At 37.5% G+C, this 22,074-nt stretch overlaps 1 protein-coding gene across 1 annotated transcript; it reads left to right on the top strand.

Moving 5' to 3' along the window:
- The first annotated feature begins 2,280 nt into the window (after window positions 1-2,280).
- LOC101693870 (eukaryotic translation initiation factor 1-like) lies at window positions 2,281-2,622 on the top strand. The gene has a single exon (XM_045089211.1). It carries the CDS (start codon window positions 2,281-2,283, stop codon window positions 2,620-2,622), a length of 342 nt encoding a protein of 113 aa, XP_044945146.1.
- The last annotated feature ends 19,452 nt before the right edge of the window (window positions 2,623-22,074 follow it).

The following is a 22,074-nucleotide window of genomic DNA, read 5'->3' as shown; positions in this document are numbered from 1 at the left end:
TATACAGTATTTGCAAAACAATCATCATAATACACCACATCAACAAAACAAAGGGTAAAAACCATATAATCATCTCAATAGACGGAGAAAAAGCATCTGACAAAATTCAACATGACTTCATGATAAAAACTCTCAATAGAGAAGGTTTAGAGGTTACATACTTCAACATAGTAAAGATCATATAAGAAAAACCCATACCTAACATATTCAATGGTGAAAAACTAAGAGCTTTTCTTCTAAGATCAGGAACAAAACAAGAATGTCCATTCTCATCACTTTTACTCAACATAGTACTGGAAGTCTTAGCAACAGAAATCAGACAAGAGAAAGAAATCATAGGTATCCATATGGGTAAAGAGGAATTTACTGGCACTATTTCCAGATGATATAATACTATATATTGAAAATCCCAAAGATTCCAACAAAAAAACTATTAGCAGTAATAAATAAATTTTAGTTCCAGTATATAAAATTAATACCCAGAAATCAGTAACATTTCTATACCCTAACAGTGAAGTCACAGAAATAAAAATTTTTTAAAAATTTACAATTGCAGGGGCGCCTGGGTGGCTCAGTGGTTTAAGCCTCTGTCTTCGGCTCAGGTCATGATCTCGGGGTCCTGGGATCGAGCCCCGCATTGGGCTCTCCGCTCAGCGGGGAGCCTGCTTCCCCCTCTCTCTCTCTGCCTGCCTCTCTGCCTACTTGTGATCTCTCTCTGTCAAATAAATAAATAAAAATCTTTAAAAAAAAAAAAAAAAAAAATTTACAATTGCACCAAAAAAGAATAAAACAACTAGGAATAAAATTAACCAAAGAGGTGAAAGACCTGTCCTCCAAAAACTATAAAACAACTGATGAAAGAAATTAAACATGACACAAATGGAAAGATATTCCATGCTCATGAACTGGAAGAACCAATATTGTTTAAATGTCTATACTACCCTAAGCAATAGAGATTTAATGCAATCCCGATCAAAATATCAATAGCATTTTTCACAAAACGAGAATAATATTAAAATTTGTATCAAACCACAAAAGACCCCAAATAGCCAAAGCATTCCTGAGAAAGGACAAAGCTCGAAGTATCAAAGTCCCCAATTTCAAGATATAATACAAAGCCTTAGCAATCAAAACAGTATGGTACTGGCACAAAAATCAGACATATAGATGAATGGAACAGAATAGAGACCTCAGAGATAAACCCACACCTTTAGGGCCAATTAACCTATGAGAAAAAAAGGTAAGAAATAGAAGGGGGAGCAGTCTTTTCAGTAAATGGTGTTGGGAAAACTGGACAGCTACATGTAAAAAAAAAAATCATACTATTCCCTAACACCATATACAAAAATAAACTCAAGTTGGATTAAAGTCCTAAATTTGAGACCTGAAACCATAAAAACCCTAGAAGAGAACACAATAAAGTCTCTGACATCAGCCACAGAAACATTTTTCCAGATATGTCTCTTACAGCAAGGGAAACATAAGAAGAAACTATCAGGACTACACCAAAATAAAAAAAATTTGCAGAACAAAGGAAACCATCAACAAAACAAAAAACCTACTGAAAGGGAGAAGATATTTTCAATTGAGACATTCAATAAGGATACTTGGGGTTAATAGCCAAAATATAAAAAAAAAAATTATGTAAGTCAACACCAAAAAAAAAAAAAATCCCATTAAAAAATGAGCCAAGGGGTGCCTGGGTGGCTCAGTTGTTTAAGTGACTGCCTTCGGCTCAGGTCATGATCCTGGAGTCTCAGGATCAAGTCCCACATCAGTTCCCTGCTTGGCAGAGAATCTGCTTCTCTAGCTGACCTGTCTCCTCTCATGCTCTCTATCTCTCTCAAATAAATAAATTTAAGAAATCAAATCTTTTTAAAAAAATGGGCAGAAGACCTGAATATATATTTGCCCAAAGAAGACATACAGATGGCTACAGACACAGGAAAAGTTGTTCAACATCGCTAATCAGGGAAGTGCAAATCAAAACCACAATGAGATATCACCTCATACCTATTGGAATGGCTAAAATCAAAAGAATAAGAAATAAAGTGTTGATGAAGATGTGGAGAAAGAAGAACTGTGCATGGTTGGTGGGGATATAAATTAGTAATGCCACTATGGAAAATAGTATGGATGTTCTGTAAAAAAATTCAAATTAGAGGCCAAGTCACTGAGCCACCGCCTTCCTCTTGAGTCCCCTTGCTTCCTAATGCTCGGTTCTCCACACCCCAAACCCCCACCTTCTTCCACCACTGCCTTCTGCAGGAATTGTATTGTATGTCTGCTATCCAGAGCCTCCACTCTTTCGACCCCTTTGCTGATGCAAATAAAGGTGATTATCTGCTTCCTCCTGGCACGGGGGCTTATTTCCATATAAGAATTCGACAGAGAAATGGCAGGAAGACCCTTACTACTATCCAAGAGATGGCTGGTGATTATGATAAAAAGAAACCAATGAAGGTGTATAAGAAGAAATTTGCCTGCAATGGTACTATAGTAGAGCATCCAGAATATGGAGAAGTAATTCAGATACAGGGTGAGCAGCACAAGAACATAACCCAGTTCCTGGTAGAGACTGGACTGGCTAAGGATGACAAGCTGAAGGTTCATGGGTTTTAAGTGCTTTTGGCTCACCAAAGCTTAAGAGAGGATTTCCTTACAATGAGTAAAGTTTCCCTTCTGTCCCTTGTCACAAGTTTAAAAAACTTCACAGCTTGTATAATGTAACCTTTTGGGGTCTGCTTTTAACTTGGACTAGTGTAACTTTTTCATGCAATAAACTTCAAAGAGAAATATTGTATGATCCCATAATTCCACTATTGGCTATTTACACAAAGAAACTGAAAACACTAACTGAAAAAGATATATGCACCCCTATGCATATTGCAGCATTATTTACAATAGCCAAAACATAAAAACAGCCTAAGTGTCCATGCAGAGATAAATGGATAAGGAAAATGTGATATATAATAGAATATTATATAATCATAACAAGGATGGCTTCATGTCAGTTGCAACAACATTAATGGACCTAGAGGGTATTCTGTTAGGTGAAATAAGTAAGGCTGAGAAAGACAAACACCATATGATGCCATTGATGAAGCATAAGCAAAACAAAAAACAGAATCAGACCTATAAATGCATAAGACAAGCTGATGGTGGCCAGAAGACAAGAGGGTAGATGGTTGGACAAAATGGATGCAGGGAGAAGGTAATATAGGCCTCCAGTTATAGAATGAGCAAGTCATGGGAATAAAAGGCAGAGCATAAGGGACAGTCAGTGATATTGTAATAGTGATGTAACAGAACAGATGGTAACTACATATGTGGTGAACATAGCATAATGAATAAACCTTTAAAATCAGTAACTTGCAAACCTGAAATTAATGTGACATTGTATTTCAACTCTATTCAAAATAAAAATTTTAAGTGTAAAAAAAACCACCAGCTGACATCACAGAAATACAAAGGATCACAAGAGATTACTATAAAAAAATTATATACCAACAAGCTGGACAACCTAAAAGAAATTAATAAATTCCTAGTAGTATACAGCCTTCCAAAAAAATCAGGAGGAAATAGAAAATGTGTACAGACGAATTACTAATATGAATTGCATTGGTGATTTATAAACTACCAAGAAATAAAAGTTTATGACCATAATGATTTACATATGAACTGTACCAAACATTTATTTATTTTTAAAGATTTTATTTATTTGACAGAGAGAGAAAGAGAGGACAAGCAGGGGGACCAACAGTCAGAGGGAGAGGGAGAAACAATCTCCCTGCCTAGCAGAGAGCCCAACATGGGGCTTGATCCTAGGACCCTGGGATCATGACCTGAGCCAAAGGTAGGTGCTTAACTGGCTGAGCCACCCAGATGCCCCACTCTACCAAACATTTAAAGAAGACTTAATACACCTATTCTCCTCAAACTACTTCAAAAAATAAAAGAGGAAGGAAAACTTATATTTTATGAGGCTAGCATTACACTGATACTAAAAGTAGACAAAGCCACCAGACACATATAAAAACCACAGGACAATATCCCTGATGAACACAGATACAAAAATCCTTAACAAAATATTAGCAAACAAAATTCAACAGTACATTAAAAGGATCATTCACCACAATCAAATGGGATTTATTCTGGGGATGCAAGCATGGTTCAACATTTGCAAATCAATCAATATCATATATACATCAACAAAATCAAGGATAAAAATCATATAACCGGGCACCTGGGTGGCTCAGTGGGTTAAGCCTCTGCCTTCGGCTCAGGTCATAATCTCAGTGTCCTGGATCGAGTCCCGCATTGGGCTCTCTGCTTAGCAGGGAGCCTGCTTCTTCCTCTCTCTCTCTCTGCCTGCCTTTCTGCCTACTTGTGATCTCTCTCTGTCAAATAAATAAATAAAAATCTTTTTAAAAAATACTAAAAAAAATCATATAACCATCTCAATAGATGCAGAAAAAGAATCTGATAAAATTCAATAACAATTCATGATAAAAAGTCTCAACAAAGTGGATTTAGAGGGAACATACCTCAACATAGTAAAGGCCATATATAAAAAACCCACAGCTAACAACATACTCAATTTCTTCTAAGATCAGGAACAGACAAGGATGTTCACTCTTACCAGTTTTATTTAATATAGTACTGGAAGTGCTAGCCACAGCAATCAGATAAGCCAAAGTAAAAAGAGCTATCTGTGTTGGTAAAGAGGAAGTTAACTATCAGAATTTGCAGATGACACGATACTGTACAAAGAAAACCTTAAATAACCGATAAAAAAGCTTCTAGGGCACCTGGGTAGCTCAATGGGTTAAGCCTCTGCTTTCATAATACTGAGTTCAGTAATTACAAAATGCAAAATTAATACCCAGAAATCAATAACATTTCTATACACTGGTAATGAAATAGCAGAAAGAAAAATTAAGAAAACAATTCCATTTAAAATTTCACCAAAAATGAATAAACTTAACCAAAAAGTTGAAATACCTGTCTGTTAAAAACTATTAAACACTGATAAAATGAATAAAAGATGACACAAAGAAATGGAAAGATAGTCCATGCTCATGGATTGTAAGAAACAATATTGTTTAAATGTCCATAATACCAAAAGCAATACAGATATTTAATGCAATCCTTATCAAAACACCAACAGGATTTTTCACAAAATTAAATAATGTTAAAGGCTGTATGGAAGCACAAAGTACCCAAAACAGCCAAAGCAATTTTGAGGGGGAAAACAAAAAAACATGCTGGAAGTATCACAATCCTAGATTTCACAATATACTACAAAGCTACAATAATCAAAACACTACAGTATTGGCAGAAGAACAGACACACAGATCAAGAGAGCAGAATTAGAACTCAGAAACAAACCCATATGTTTACAGTCAAGTAATCTACAACAATGGAGAGAAGAATATACAATGGGGAAAAGGCAGTCTCTTCAACTAATGGTGTTGGGAAAACTGGACAAAGACTGCAAAAAAATGTTCACCATCACTAGTCATCAGGGAGATTCAAATCAAAACCCATTGAGATACCACCTTACACCAGTTAGAATAGCCAAAAATAATAAGACAGTAAATAACATGTATTGGAGAGGATGTGGAGAAAGGGGAACCCTCTTACACTGTTGGTGGGAATGCAAGTTGGTGCAGCCTCTTTGGAGAACAGTGTGGAGATTCCTGGGGTAAATGGAAATAGGATAACATTTCTCTTTCTCTGCTATACTGAGTCTGGCACCTAGGGAAGAATGGCATACACATGCCAAACATTAAAATATTTATGCTGATTCAGTGCCATGGGGCCACATAAAAGGAAGTTACAAAACATTAGCTTAAAATGAATTTTCCTAGGAGAGCATGAATACTGACAGAAGTAAGTAGATGAGACCTGGCAGAAACTCACAGATAACTCCTGAATACTGAAGGGTAAGGTTTGGAGGTGAGGGTGAACTGTGGGAATGACTTTTGTTACCGATTTCAATAGTAATAAAAAACATTCATAGTCAAATCTTAGAAGTCACCCAGTGAAAGCATCAAGGAGGGGACTACAGGTGACCACATCAGTTATTTGGTACAAGTGCAGGGATATTTGTTAAAGCTTGAGGATCTCAGAAATCATCCCATACAGAGAAGAAGAATCTCAACAGGGACAGCATTCCTCACAACTCTCCATTTTTCCATCTCTCTGGTTGCCAAAGCTTTGAAATGTCTATCATCTCATCTTCTAATGTGCTACCTGTGTTCCACCTGCATGTAAGGCCATGTACTGTCCTCTCACGGTCAAAGAGGTGATACAGGAGGAATCCTCCTAGCAGCTCAGGGAAAGCCACTTAGAAATGCACAGAGCAATCAACAAAAGTCCAAAATTGAGTTAGTGGAGAGAACACATTAAAAGATGCAATGGAACAGCACAATTTTAAAAGTATTAGTTACAAACCACATAAGTAAAAATTAGAAAGCATATGATATTTGGTCACAGTATGGTATAAGGAAATATGATTATAAGAAAGAAGAAATGAGTGACACCTGGGTGGCTCAGTCAGGTGAGCATCCAAGTCTTGGTTTCAGCCCAGGTCATGATCTCAGGGTCCTGGGATTGAGCCCTGCATCGGGCTCCATGCTCAGCAGGGAGTCTGCCTGGAGATTCTTTCTCCCTTTGCCCCTCTCCCACCTCACATACGTGTATGCTCGTTCTCTCTCTCTCTCTCCTCTCGCTCTCTCTCAAATAAAAAAATAAATAAATACAAAAAAGAAATATGAGATGGGATATAAAATAAGGTAAGAAAGAAGGAAGTAGAAATTAAAGGAATGTTAAATATAAAGCTTAATAAGGAAACAAAATTTATTTGGCATGTTAAATGCCTTTATTGGAAACAGTAATGAGGAAAATTGATGCTACAAAATTATTAAAATGGAGGAAAACTTAAGGAATACTGTCTACTAGTTAGAAAGAAAATATGAAGAGATTAAAATTAGGAGAAATCGAGGGTGAGGAGTCAAGATGGCGGAGAAGTAGCAGGTTGAGACTACTTCAGCTAGCAGGAGATCAGCTAAATAGCTTATCTAGATTGCAAACACCTGCAAATCCATCAGCAGATCGAAGAAAAGAAGAACAGCAATTCTGGAAACAGAAAAACAACTACTATCTGAAAGGTAGGACTGGCGGAGACGTGAATCCAAAGATAGACCCCGGGGGGAGGGGCCGGCACCCGGCAAGCGGCAGAGCAACGGAGCACAAAATCAGGACTTTTAAAATTCTGTTCCGCTGAGGGACATCGCTCCAGAGGCTAAACCGGGGCGAAGCCCATGTGGGGTGAGCATGGCCTCAGGTCCCGCAGGGTCACAGAAGGATCGGGGGTCTCTGAGTGTCACAGAGCTTGCAGGTATTGGAACAGGAAAGCCGGCTACAGAGAAAGAGCTGACAGTAAGCTCACAGCTCGGTGTTACCTTGAACCGGTCGCAGGCTCGGTGAGCTCGAGCGTGGCCGGAGGTCAGGCAGATGGGAGTAACTGGGCGCTGTTCTCTGAGGGCGCACTGAGGAGTGGGGCCCAGGGCTCTCGGCTCCTCCGAGCCAGAGACCAGGAGGCCACCATTTGTATTCCCGTCCTCCAGAACTCTACGGAAAGGGCACAGGGAACAAAAGCTCCTGAAAGCAAACCCAAGCGGATTACTCAGCCCGGCCCCTGGTAAGGGCGGTTCAATTGCCCCTGGGGCAAAGACACTTGAGAATCACTACACCAGGCCCCTCCCCCAGAAGATCAACAAGAAATCCAGCCAAGACCAAGTTCACCTACCAAGGAGTGCGGTTTCAATACCAAGGAGAGCAGCAGAATTCCAGAGGAGGAGAAAGCAAAGCACGGAACTCATGGCTTTCTCCCTGTGATTTTTTTTAGTCTTGCAGTCAATTTTTTTTCTTTTTCATTTCTTGTTTTTTTTCTCTCCTTCTGGTAAAATTTTTTTTAACTTTTACCCTTTTCTTTTTTAACGTTTTTTAACTAGTTTATCTAATATATATATATATTTTTTTGTTTTTATATTTTTCTTCATTCGTTTTCTTTTTTTAAAAATTTTTTTCTTTTCTTGTTTTTTTCTTTCTTCCATTTTGAACCTCTTTTTATCCCCTTTCTCCCCCCTCACGATTTGGGATCACTTCTGATTTGGTTAAAGCATATTTTCCTGGGGTTGTTGCCACCCTTTTAGTATTTTACTTGCTCCTTCATATACTCTTATCTGGACAAAATGACAAGACGGAAAAATTCACCACAAAAAAAAGAACAAGAGGCAGTACCAAAGGCTAGGGACCTAATCAATACAGACATTGGTAATATTTCAGATCTAGAGTTCAGAACGACAATTCTCAAGGTTCTAGCCGGGCTCGAAAAAGGCATGGAAGATATTAGAGAAACCCTCTCGAGAGATATAAAAGCCCTTTCTGGAGAAATAAAAGAACTAAAATCTAACCAAGTTGAAATCAAAAAAGCTATTAATGAGGTGCAATCAAAAATGGAGGCTCTCACTGCTAGGATAAATGAGGCAGAAGAAAGAATTAGCGATATAGAAGACCAAATGACAGAGAATAAAGAAGCTGAGCAAAAGAGGGACAAACAGCTACTGGACCACGAGGGGAGCATTCGAGAGATAAGTAACACCATAAGACGAAACAACATTAGAATAATTGGGATTCCAGAAGAAGAAAAAAGAGAGAGGGGAGCAGAAGGTATACTGGAGAGAATTATTGGGGAGGATTTCCCCAATATGGCAAAGGCAACGAGGATCAAAATTCAGGAGTTCAGAGAACGCCTCTCAAAATCAATAATAGGCCCACACCCCGTCACCTAATACTAAAATTTACAAGTCTCAGTGACAAAGAGAAAATCCTGAAAGCAGCCCGGGAAAAGAAGTCTGTAACATACAATGGTAAAAATATTAGATTGCCAGCTGACTTATCCACAGACACCTGGCAGGCCAGAAAGAGCTGGCATGATATTTTCAGAGCACTAAACGAGAAAAACATGCAGCCAAGAATACTATATCCAGCTAGGCTATCATTGAAAATAGAAGGAGAGATGAAAAGCTTCCAGGACAAACAAAAACTGAAAGAATTTGCAAACACCAAACCAGCTCTACAGGAAATATTGAAAGGGGTCCTCTAAGCAAAGAGAGAGCCTACAAGTGGTAGATCAGAAAGGAACAGAGACCATATACAGTAACAGTCACCTTACAGGCAATACAATGGCACTAAATTCATATCTCTCAATAGTTACCCTGAATGTTAATGGGCTAAATACCCCTGTCAAAAGACACAGGGTATCAGAATGGATAAAAAAGCAAAACCCATCTATATGTTGCCTCCAAGAAACTCATTTTAAGCCCGAAGACACCTCCAGATTTAAAGTGAGGGGGTGGAAAAGAATTTACCATGCTAATGGAAATCAGAAGAAAGCAGGAGTGGCAATCCTTATACCATATCAATTAGATTTTAAGCCAAAGACTACAATAAGAGATGAGGAAGGACACTATATCATACTCAAAGGGTCTGTCCAACAAGAAGATCTAACAATTTTAAATATCTATGCCCCCAACGTGGGAGCAGCCAACTATATAAACCAATTAATAACAAAATCAAAGAAACACATCAACAATAATACAATAATAGTAGGGGACTTTAACACTCCCCTCACTGAAATGGACAGATCATCCAAGCAAAAGATCAGCAAGGAAATAAAGGCCTTAAACGACACACTGGACCAGATGGACATCACAGATATATTCAGAACATTTCATCCCAAAGCAACAGAATACACATTCTTCTCTAGTGCACATGGAACATTCTCCAGAATAGATCACATCCTCGGTCCTAAATCAGGACTCAACCGGTATCAAAAGATTGGGATCATTCCCTGCATATTTTCAGACCACAATGCTCTAAAGCTAGAACTCAACCACAAAAGGAAGTTTGAAAAGAACCCAAATACATGGAGACTAAACAGCATCCTTCTAAAGAATGAATGGGTCAACCGGGAAATTAAAGAAGAATTGAAAAAAATCATGGAAACAAATGATAATGAAAATACAACGGTTCAAAATCTGTGGGACACAACAAAGGCAGTCCTGAGAGGAAAATATATAGCGGTACAAGCATTCCTCAAGAAACAAGAAAGGTCTCAGGTACACAACCTAACCCTACACCTAAAGGAGCTAGAGAAAGAACAAGAAAGAAACCCTAAGCCTAGCAAGAGAAGAGAAATCATAAAGATCAGAGCAGAAACCAATGAAATAGAAACCAAAAAAACAATAGAACAAATCAATGAAACTAGGAGCTGGTTCTTTGAAAGAATAAATAAAATTGATAAACCCCTGGCCCGACTTATCAAAAAGAAAAGAGAAAGGACCCAAATATATAAAATCATGAATGAAAGAGGAGAGATCACAACTAACACCAAAGAAATACAAACTATTATAAGAACATACTATGAGCAACTCTACGCCAACAAATTTGACAATCTGGAAGAAACGGATGCATTCCTAGAAACATATAAACTACTACAACTGAACCAGGAAGAAATAGAAAGCCTGAACAGACCCATAACCAGTAAGGAGATTGAAACGGTGGTATTATGGACATTGGGGAGGGTATGTGCTTTGGTGAGTGCTGTGAAGTGTGTAAACCTGGTGATTCACAGACCTGTACCACTGGGGATAAAAATACATGTTTATAAAAAATAAAAAATTATATTAAAAAAAAAAATCTCCAAACAAACAAAAGCCCAGGGCCAGACGGCTTCCCGGGGGAATTCTACCAAACATTTAAAGAAGAACTAATTCCTATTCTCCTGAAACTGTTCCAAAAAATAGAAATGGAAGGAAAACTTCCAAACTCATTTTGAGGCCAGCATCACCTTGATCCCCAAACCAGACAAGGATCCCATCAAAAAAGAGAGCTATAGACCAATATCCTTGATGAACACATATGCGAAAATTCTCAACAAAATACTAGCCATAGGATTCAACAGTACATTAAAAGGATTATTCAACACGACCAAGTGGGATTTATTCCAGGGCTGCAAGGTTGGTTCAACATCTGCAAATCAGTCAATGTGATACAACACATCAATAAAAGAAAGAACAAGAACCATATGATACTCTCAATAGATGCTGAAAAAGCATTTGACAAAGTACAGCATCCCTTCCTGATCAAAACTCTTCAAAGTGTAGGGATAGAGGGCACATACCTCAATATCATCAAAGCCATCTATGAAAAACCCACCGCAAATATCATTCTCAATGGAGAAAAACTGAAAGCTTTTCCGCTAAGGTCAGGAACACGGCAGGGATGTCCATTATCACCACTGCTATTCAACATAGTACTAGAGGTCCTAGCCTCAGCAATCAGACAACAAAAGGAAATTAAAGGCATCCAAATCGGCAAAGAAGAAGTCAAATTATCACTCTTCGCAGATGATATGATACTATATGTGGAAAACCCGAAAGACTCCACTACAAAACTGGTAGAACTTGTACAGGAATTCAGTAAAGTGTCAGGATATAAAATCAATGCACAGAAATCAGTTCCATTTCTCTACACCAACAACAAGACAGAAGAAAGAGAAATTAAGGAATCAATCCCATTTACAATTGCACCCAAAACCATAAGATACCTAGGAATAAACCTAACCAAAGAGGCACAGAATCTATACTCAGAAAACTATAAAGTACTCATGAAAGAAATTGAGGAAGACACAGAGAAATGGAAAAATGTTCCATGCTCCTGGATTGGAAGAATAAATATTGTGAAAATGTCTATGCTACCTAAAGCAATCTACACATTTAATGCAATTCCTATCAAAGTACCATCCACCTTTTTCAAAGAAATGGAACAAATAATTCTAAAATTTATATGGAACCAGAAAAGACCTCGAATAGCCAAAGGGATATTGAGAAAGAAAGCCAACGTTGGTGGCATCACATTTCTGGAATTCAAGCTCTTTTACAAAGCTGTCATCATCAAGACAGCATGGTACTGGCACAAAAACAGACACATAGATCAATGGAACAGAATAGAGAGCCCAGAAGTAGACCCTCAACTCTATGGTCAACTGATCTTCGACAAAGCAGGAAAGAATGTCCAATGGAAAAAAGACAGCCTCTTCAATAAATGTTGCTGGGAAAATTGGGCAGCCACATGCAGAAAAATGAAATTGGACCATTTCCTTACACCACACACAAAAATAGACTCAAAATGGATGAAGGACCTCAATGTGCGAAAGGAATCCATCAAAATCCTTGAGGAGAACACAGGCCGCAACCTCTTCAACCTCAGCCGCAGCAACATCTTCCTAGGAACAACGCCAAAGGCAAGGGAAGCAAGGGCAAAAATGAACTATTGGGATTTCATCAAGATCAAAAGCTTTTTCCCAGCAAAGGAAACAGTTAACAAAATCAAAAGACAACTGACAGAATGGGAGAAGATATTTGCAAACGACATATCAGATAAAGGACTAGTGTCCAGAATCTATAAAGAACTTAGCAAACACAACACCCAAAGAACAAATAATCCAATCAAGAAATGGGCAGAGGACATGAGCAGACATTTCTGCAAAGAAGACATCCAGATGGCCAACAGACACATGAAAAAGTGCTCCATATCACTCGGCATCAGGGAAATACAAACCAAAACCATAATGAGATATCACCTCACACCAGTCAGAATGGCTAAAATCAACAAGTCAGGAAATGACAGATGCTGGCGAGGATGCGGAGAAAGGGGAACCCTCCTACACTGTTGGTGGGAATGCAAGCTGGTGCAGCCACTCTGGAAAACAGCATGGAGGTTCCTCAAAATGTTGAAAATAGAACTGCCCTATGACCCAGTAATTGCACTACTGGGTATTTACCCTAAAGATACAAACGTAGTGATCCAAATGGGCATGTGCACCCGAACGTTTATAGCAGCAATGTCCACAATAGCCAAACTATGGAAAGAACCTAGATGTCCATCAACAGATGAATGGATCAAGAAGATGGGGTATATATACACAATGGAATACTATGCAGCCATCAAAAGAAATGAAATCTTGCCATTTGCGACAACGTGGATGGAACTAGAGCGTATCATGCTTAGCGAAATAAGTCAAGCAGAGAAAGACAACTATCATGTGATCTCCCTGATATGAGGAAGTGGTGATGCAACATGGGGGCTTAAGTGGGTAGGAGAAGAATCAATGAAACAAGATGGGATTGGGAGGGAGACAAACCATAAGTGACTCTTAATCTCACAAAACAAACTGAGGGTTGCTGGGGGGAAGGGGGTTGGGAGAAGGGGGGTGGGGTTACGGACATTGGGGAGGGTATGTGCTTTGGTGAGTGCTGTGAAGTGTGTAAACCTGGTGATTCACAGACCTGTACCCCTGGGGATAAAAAGATATGTTTATAAAAAATAAAAAATTTTTTAAAAAAAGAAAGAAAATTAGGAGAAATCATAGATCTGAAGGACAGATAGCAGAGATCCAGCAGTGCAGATAATTAAATATCTGAATATCAAATGAAAAGAAATGGAACAGAAACAGTAACAAAAGATGTAATAAGAGAAAACTTTTCCTACAAAAACAAATACGTGGTTTTTAAATAAAAATGAGAACAAATTGGAAATTTCCCTAAAATGTATGTTTCACACCTTGGAAAAAAGATCAAGATTACTGACTGTGTTTCATTTTAGGTATTATATTTGATCTAGAATGTACTGTTATATATGAACTGGCATCAAGGCAAACTTTTATTGGTTGGTGACACCTGTTGATAAAAATGCTTTCATCTTTAAGTATAAACTTCAATTTACCATGTATACAAAAACAATAGAAGCAGTAACAATTAGGATCCTGCTTATCTCTGCAGGATTTATGAATAAATAACATAACAAGAAAAAAAGCCTCCTTTGTAAAACTCTTTATACTGCTATAGTTCAGTTCATATATTTTTGGCTGATGCTTTAATTCAGATCTTGACATCTATCTCACTCTTGTTATTTAACAAGCAACTGAGAAACTGGCAGCAACAAATAAATCATGGTGTGAGATGCAAAACTAACCTAATATACATCCTTTTTATACTATATGTATCTAGAGAGGAACATCCCAATGTTAAAAATATTCTGCTCAGCAAAAAGATTAGTGGAAATTTGCCATTTGGGTTACTTTCGTCCTTGCCTCTACTGGTAACAAAGAGGCACTGGGATCATTGTTTAAGTGTCTCTGCTCCATAAAGCTGGTCTGTGAATGGGTCAGAAAATAATACAATAAATACTAGTTTAATTTGTTTGGTTAAATTAGGAGCTGTCTGGATAAACTAATTAACCATACAGATTTTTTTTCTCTTTGAGAGAGAGGGAGGGAGGGGACAGGGGCACAGGGAGAGAGAAAATCTTAAGCAGGTTCCATGCCCACTGTGAAGCCCAATATAGGGCTCCATCTCATGACCTTGAGATCATGGCCTGAGGTGAAACCAAGAGTTGGACACCTAACTGAGCCACCCAAGCACCCCCAGATTAAAAAAAAAAAAAAAAAAAAAAAGACAGGTTCTTGGGATGCCTGGGTAGCTCAGTCAGTTAAGCCTCTGCCTTTGGCTCAAGTTATCATCTCAGGGTCCTGGGATCAAGCTGTGATTTGGGCTCGCTGCTCAGTGGTGAGTCTGCTTCTCCCTCTCTCTCTGCCCCTCACCCTGCTCATGCTCTCTCTTGCTCTCGCTCTCTAATAAATAAATAAAATATTTTTAAAAAATAAAAAAGATTTTAAAAAGACAGATTTTTTGTTTTCAGTGCTGTGGTAAAAATTTACCCCTAATTCTTACTTCTTACTGTCTTGAAACAACAAATGTTTACTTTTCATTTATGCATTGATGCTATGCTTTTTATTTTTTAATTTTTTAAGTTTTTACTTAAACACCAGTTAGTGAACATACAGTGTAATATCAGCTTCAGGTGTCCAATATAGTTATTCAGCACTTCCATCCATCAGCTGGTGCTCATCAGGATGAGTGCCCTCCTTCATCCCCACCACCTGTCCATCCACCCCCCCCCCACCTCCCTTCTGGTAACCTGCAGTGTGTTCTTTAGAATTAAGAGTCTGTTGGTTTTCCTCTCTTTTTTTTTTCCCCCTATGTTTGTCTGTTCTGTTTCTTAAATTCCACATGATTTAGATCATATGGTATATGTCTTTTCTTGACTGACTTTTTTCACTTAATGTAATACTCTCTAGCTCTTATCCATGTTGTTGAAAATGGCAAAATTTCATTCTTTTTTATGCTGAGTCATATCCCATTGTGTATGTGTGTGTGTGTGTGTATATATGTGTGTGTATGTGTATGTGTGATACTCACACATACACATACACTATTTTTTTATCCATTCATCAGTCAATGGACAATTGGGCTCTTTCCATAATTTGGCTATTGTTGATAATACTACTATAAACCTTGGAATGCATGTACCTCTTTGAATTAATATCATTGAATTATTATTTTTGTATCCTTTGGGTAAATACGTGGTAAAGCAATTGTTGAATAATAGGGTAGTTTTAGCTGAGGTGGCTTGGGCTATTCTCCATATGCCTTCATTCCAGGATCTCTTCTCAAGGATCAATCCCTATATTGTACATCTATTTCTCGGGGACCCCCAGGGGGCTCAGTCAACTAAGCATCTGTGTTGGCTCTGGTCATGATTCCAGGGTCCTGGGATTGAGCCCTGCATTGAGTTCCCTGCTCTTCGGGGAGTCTGCTTCTCCCTCTCCCTCTGCCTTTCTCTCCCCCTGTTTGTGTTCTCTGTCTGTCAAATAAATAAATAAAATCTTGAAAAAAAGAACATGTATTTCTCATCTCACGGGGAAAAAGAAAGAATGAAACACACAAAATCTTTCTCTCTGCTTCTTCTCAGTTGCAATGTGTAAATAGCCCACTGACATTATATTGGACAAAACAAGACATTCCATCCCTGGGGAAGAGACATACACTCTTCTTATGGGGCATTTCTGAAAATCTCAAGACAAGGAGCAGGGATGTAAAATTCTCTTATAAAAAGGAGTAACTGTGAAATTTACCACACATAGCAAAATTAAGTGCTAGAAAGCATGAAAATCATAATGTAGGAAACGAGAAGAGAAAGATCAAACTCTCCTGAAAAATAATACACTGGATAAGAAAACTATCCATTTTCTACAGAATGGCAGGGAAAACAGTAAAGTCAGAAATACTAAAGGAATTGGTAAATCTCTGCCATAAAAATGTTAGCCAAAATAAAACAGAGAGTCATACTGATTAGTCACTAGACAGAAAAACCAGACTCCTGAGATGTCCAAAAGACAGGCAATTAAGTCTAGTATCTATTTTTAATAATAATTACTTATAAACTAGGAATAGAAGATACTACTACAGTATGATAAAGTGTATTTGTCCCTAACAAGGAGCTAACACCATATAAAACACTGAATAGAGAGGCAATCCCACAAAGGTCAGGAATGAGATAAGAATGCCTTCTATCCCTATTTTACTGCAATTTTTTTCTGGAGTATTTATCCAGTGTTATACTGAAGGGGGGAAAATGAAGTATAAATACTAGAAAATAAGAGGAAAATCACTATTTGAATAAAATATCTCCACAGAAATTTAAGGAAAAAAACTTGAAAAACCCTTAGAGTAAAAATAAATCTTGGGGCACCTGGGTGTCTGAACTTCAGCTCAGGTCACGACCCCAGGGTCCTGAGATCAAATCTTGCATTAGGCTCCCCACTCAACAGGGAGTCTGCTTCTCCCTCTGCCCCTCCTCCCCCTCTTTCTTTCAATCTCTCTCTCTCTTTTAAATAAAGAAAATTTAAAAAATAAATCTAAATAAAACATCTGGTTACAAAATAATAGTATAAAATGAATACCACTGGGGCACCTGGGTGGCTCAGTGGGTTAAAGCCTCTGCCTTGGCTCAGGTCATGATCCCAGGGTCCTGGAATCGAGCCCTGCATTGGGCTCTCTGCTGAGCAGGGAGCCTGCTTCCCTTCCTCTCTCTCTCTGCCTGCCTCTCTGCCTACTTGTGATCTCTGTCAAATAAATAAATAAAATCTTTTAAAAAAATGAATACTACTTCTATAAAACAATAATAATTAGTCAACATATAATAGTAAAACAAGATCCTTTACTAACAACATTGTCTGAGTACCTCCTGTGTCCACAGCCACCCTCCTAAGCAAGCATCCAAAGCATAATTTGTCATGTCAATGCATGTCAAAATTTACATGCATTCATTTCCCAGCCATAGAAAATTGATCACAGTTTAGCTTCTGACCCAGAAGTAGCTATGCATAGGGCAACCAGGAGCCCGTGGCCTGCCTAAATGAGGTGATCTTTATTTCTTATCTCTGATCCAATCAAATCCTCTTCATTGATAAGAACACACTTTGGGACATAATCACTAGACCATCTCAGAGGCTGAGACACAAAACAGGGAGAAGGGAATTAGTATAAGCCAAAAGACAGGAATGGGTTTGATCAGGAGAGGAAAAGCAGAGAAGACAATGAGAGGGGGAGAGTAAGATTTAGGCAGAGGAGGCAAGAGGAAGGAGTTGAGTCACAGAAAAGGTGCACCAGGAAAGTTGTTCTGTCATTCTCCCTGGTCACTATTCTTGTTATATTATGGCCTAACTGGAAAAACTGTGGAAATGTAAAAATGGAAGTACAAACAAAAGGCATTTTGAATGTAGAATTGTGTCTTTCAATCTAATCTCATCAAACACAGAGGCCATTTGCAATAGCAAAAAAAATATTAAAAACCAAGTACAATATCTATCAATGAAAGACAAAGAAAAATAAAAATATTTTAAAGCAAGAAAAATTAGACAAATAGAGAATCACACATCAAAGCAAAAAAATTTAATAGTTAATGATGTCAAATGGACAAAAACCAATTTATGAATTTAAAATGCAATTTAAAAAAATCTGAATATAGTTGACACACAATGTTACATTAATTTCAGGTATACAACTTACTGATTTGACAAGTTTACACATTATGCCATGCTCACTAAGAGTGCCCAAGAGTGTCACTATGATCTGTCCTCTTACAACACTATTACAGTATCAATGATTATATCCTTTATGTTCTGCTTTTTATTCCCATCAGTTACTCATTCCATAACTGGATACCTGTATCTCCTATTCCTTTGCTCAACCACCCATTCTTCTCTCTGGCAACCATCAGTTTGCTCTCTATATTTATACTTCTGGTTTTGTTTTTTGTTTATTTATTATTTTAGGTTACACTTAGATGTGGAATCATATGGTATTTGTCTTTCTCAATCTGATTTATTTCAGTTAGCATAATACCCTCTAGGTCCACCTAGGTTTTTTCAAATGGCACAATCTCATCCTTCTATGACTGTGTAATATTCCATTGTGTATCTATAACACATTTTCTTTATCCATTTGTCTATTAATGAGACACATTGCCTCCATGTCTTGACTATGTAAATAATGCTGCAATAAACACAGGGTTGCATTTATCATTTTGAGTTAGTGTTTTCATTCCCCGGGCAAATATCCAATAAGGGAATTGTTGGATAATACAGTATTTCTATTTTTTTTTTTAGATTTTATTTATTTATTTATTTATTTAAGAAAGAGAGAGAGGAGGAAAGAGAGTATGCACACAGTGGGGAGGGACAGGGAGAGGAATGAGCAGACTCCATGCTTAGTGAGGAGCATGACGTGGGGCTTGATCTTATGACCTTGAGATCATAACATGAGCTGAAACCAAATTTGGCCACCCAAAAACTAAGCAACCCCATCGCCCCTCTATTTTTAATTTTTGAGGAACTTAAATTGAAATACCAATGAGGTATTTAGAAACTTGACAAAACCCTTTTAAATTTCCTCTGTAAAATTCAAATAGATGAGCTCCTTCCAGGAATTTTTATTAAAGAAATACTCAGATGCAAGACATATGTATGAGGAGATTAATCATGGTATACTCTATAATAGTACAATCTGAAAACATCTAGTGCATATAAATAGATTATAGTAGATTCATATTAGGGAAAAGAGCTAAATCATTAAAATGCTACCAAAAAATATTCAGTTACACGTGAATATGTTCAAGATATATTTTTTCAAGATTTTATTTATTTATTTGACAGAGATTACAATTAGACAAAGAGGCAGGTAGAGAGAGGAGGAAGCAGGATCTCCACTGAGCAGAGAGCCCAATGCGGGGTTCGATCCCAGGACCCCAGGACCACGACCCGAGCTGAAGGCAGAGGCTTCAACCCACTGAGCCACCCAGGAGCCCCATATTTTATTATTATTTATTTATTTTTAAGATTTTTATTTATTTATTTGAGAGACAGTGAGAGAGAACATGAGAGGCAAGAAGGTCAAAGGGAGAAGCAGACTCCCCATGGAGCTGGGAACCTGATGCGGAACTCGATCCCAGGACTCCAGGACCATGACCTGAGCCAAAGGCGGTTGCTTAACCAACTGAGTCACCCAGGAGCCCCCCCCCCATATTTTAAATGAAAATTAAAGAGGTTTATATATTAAGCACACATTTAAAAAGAATTATCTACCTTAGTGAATAGATATCACACTTAAATTGGTAGTCTAAAGCATTAAGACTAGTAATGAGATTGTAGGTATTTTTCATTTTATAATTTGCATATTTTGAATTTTCTAAAATGTCTCCAGTGAAAATGTATTTTTATAATAAAACAATAAATGCTATTATGCTATAAAAAAGATAAATCAGCTGCAAGGGCCTGAAACAGAGCAAGGCAAATAGTACATCCAAATATTGTAGAATGAATGAATAAGTGGTCAAATAAGAAAAAAAAAAAGACATTTGTGTTGATACACAGTGAAGTTTATTCTATCAATAAAATAACATCTAAAATAACAATAATTTACCAGTAACATGAATGCAAGAACAGTCAGTTAAGTGAAATAAAATAAAAATCTCAGCAATAAATTCAAGTACATAAAATAATTTACTATGTGATACATGTGAAATTAGCAGTGACAATAGTCATTGAAGAAGGAGGCCACTACTCCATAAGTTGTTTTCAGACAACTAGTTAAAATCGGGGGTGAGTGGATTAAAAAAAGAACTCTACATTCCATGTCATAAAGCGTCTGAAATAAATTTAGCAGGAAAAGACAGATAAAGAATATTTTTAACAGTTTTAACCACCTTAATGCATAACGGTTTAAGTTTTTGGAAAAAAATACTATTTATAAAAATTGGTTATTGGTTTTAGGACATGAATAAACAACACACTGGAGAAATACAGGTAGATAATAATATTATTAAATGTAACTAAACCAAAGGAACATAAATTGTAACAATGATACTTAATTTGTGCCTCTGAAAGATTTTTAAAAAATAGTAATGCTATTATTTGAGTGAATCATTTGTGGGATTAAAACAGCTATATTTTTCTGAGTGGTGATTGGTCTGTGTGTACCAGAGCTTTAAGTGTGACCTAATGATTCAAGTTCTAGGACTTTGAAAGAATCAAAGATTTAAACCAAGATTTATGGATTTATGTAGAAGTATGTTCATTATAGTGCTACTTGTAATACCAAAATACTGAAAAGAGCATAATGAACATATAAATTCATCTAGTAAATTGTTTATATGATTTTCACTACTTTAAGATCACATTTTTGAAGAGAATTAAATAGAGTAAAATGTTCAGAATGGCTAAAGTCAAAAACAGAAGAAATAACAAATGTTGGCAAGAAGATGTGTAGAAAAAAGAACCCTAATGCACGGTTGGTGGGAATTCAATTTCATGAAGCCATGGTGGAAAATAGTATGGAGGTTCCTTGAAAATTTAAAAACAGAGCTACCATAAGATCTGGTAATACCACTACTGGGTATTAATCCAAAGAAAATGAAAACATTAATTCAAAAAAGATATGGAAGTGGCCCAAGTATCCAACAGCAGATGAATGGATAAAAAAGAGACAGTATATGATCTCACTCATATGTGGAGTTTAAGAAAGGAAATAAATGAACACATGGAAGGGGGAAAAGAAGAGAAGAGAGAGGGAAACAAACCATAAGAGGCTCTTAATGACAAAGAACAAGCTGAGGGTTGATGGAGAGAGTTGGGTGGGGGATGAGCTAGATGGGTGATGGAGATTAAAGAAGAGAGTTGTGATGAGCCCTGGGTGTTGTATGTAAGTGATGAATCACTAAATTCTACTCCAGAAACCAATATTGTATGTTAACGAACTAAAATTTAAATTAAAAAAGAAGGTAAGATGGGGTGCCGTGGTGGCTCAATCTGTTAAGCTTCCAACTCTTTGTTTTGGCATAGGTCATGATCTCAAGGTCGTGAGATTAAGCCCCATATCGAACTCCATGCTCAGTGCATGGAGTCTGCTTGAGACTCTCTCTGCCTCTGGGGTACCTGGGTGGCTCAGTCGGTTAAGCACATGGTTCTTGATTTAGGCTCCGGTCATGATCTCAGGATCCTAGGATTGAGCCCCAAGTTCGGTTCTTCAGTGGGCAGGGAGTCTGCTTAGGGATTTCTCTCCCTCTCCCTCTGTCCCTCTCTCCATTTGTTTGTTCTCTCTCTCCCCCGCTCCTTTCCTCAAAAAATAAATATTTAAAAAAAGACTCTCTCTCCCTCTGCCCTACTCCCTGTGCACTCTCTCTCTTTAAAATAAATAAATAAATCTCTATAAAGAAGATACATGGTATTTATTTATAATGGGATATTACTCAGGGATAAAAAAAGAATGAAATCTTGTCATTTGCAGTATCATGGATGGGCCTAAAAGGTATTGTTCTAAGTGAAACAAGTCAGAGAAGACAAACGTCATATGATTTCACTCATAAGCAGAATTTAAAAAAAAAATGAGCAAAGAAAAAAGATAAACAAAAGACCAGGCTCTTAAATACAGAGAACAAATGGGTGGTTGCTAGAAGGGAAGTGGGTGGGGAGACAGGTGAAACAGATAAAGTGCATTAAGAGTACACTTAACGGGAATTAAGACTACAATTAAAAGCACCAAG

Source organism: Mustela putorius, unplaced genomic scaffold (assembly GCF_011764305.1).
Source record: "Mustela putorius furo isolate JIRA1106 unplaced genomic scaffold, ASM1176430v1.1 tig00003836_pilon_pilon_pilon, whole genome shotgun sequence".
In the NCBI taxonomy this organism is placed as follows: Eukaryota; Metazoa; Chordata; class Mammalia; order Carnivora; family Mustelidae; genus Mustela; species Mustela putorius.
Note: the sequence above shows the minus strand (reverse complement) of the source record. Positions and strands in the feature narration are given on the sequence as shown.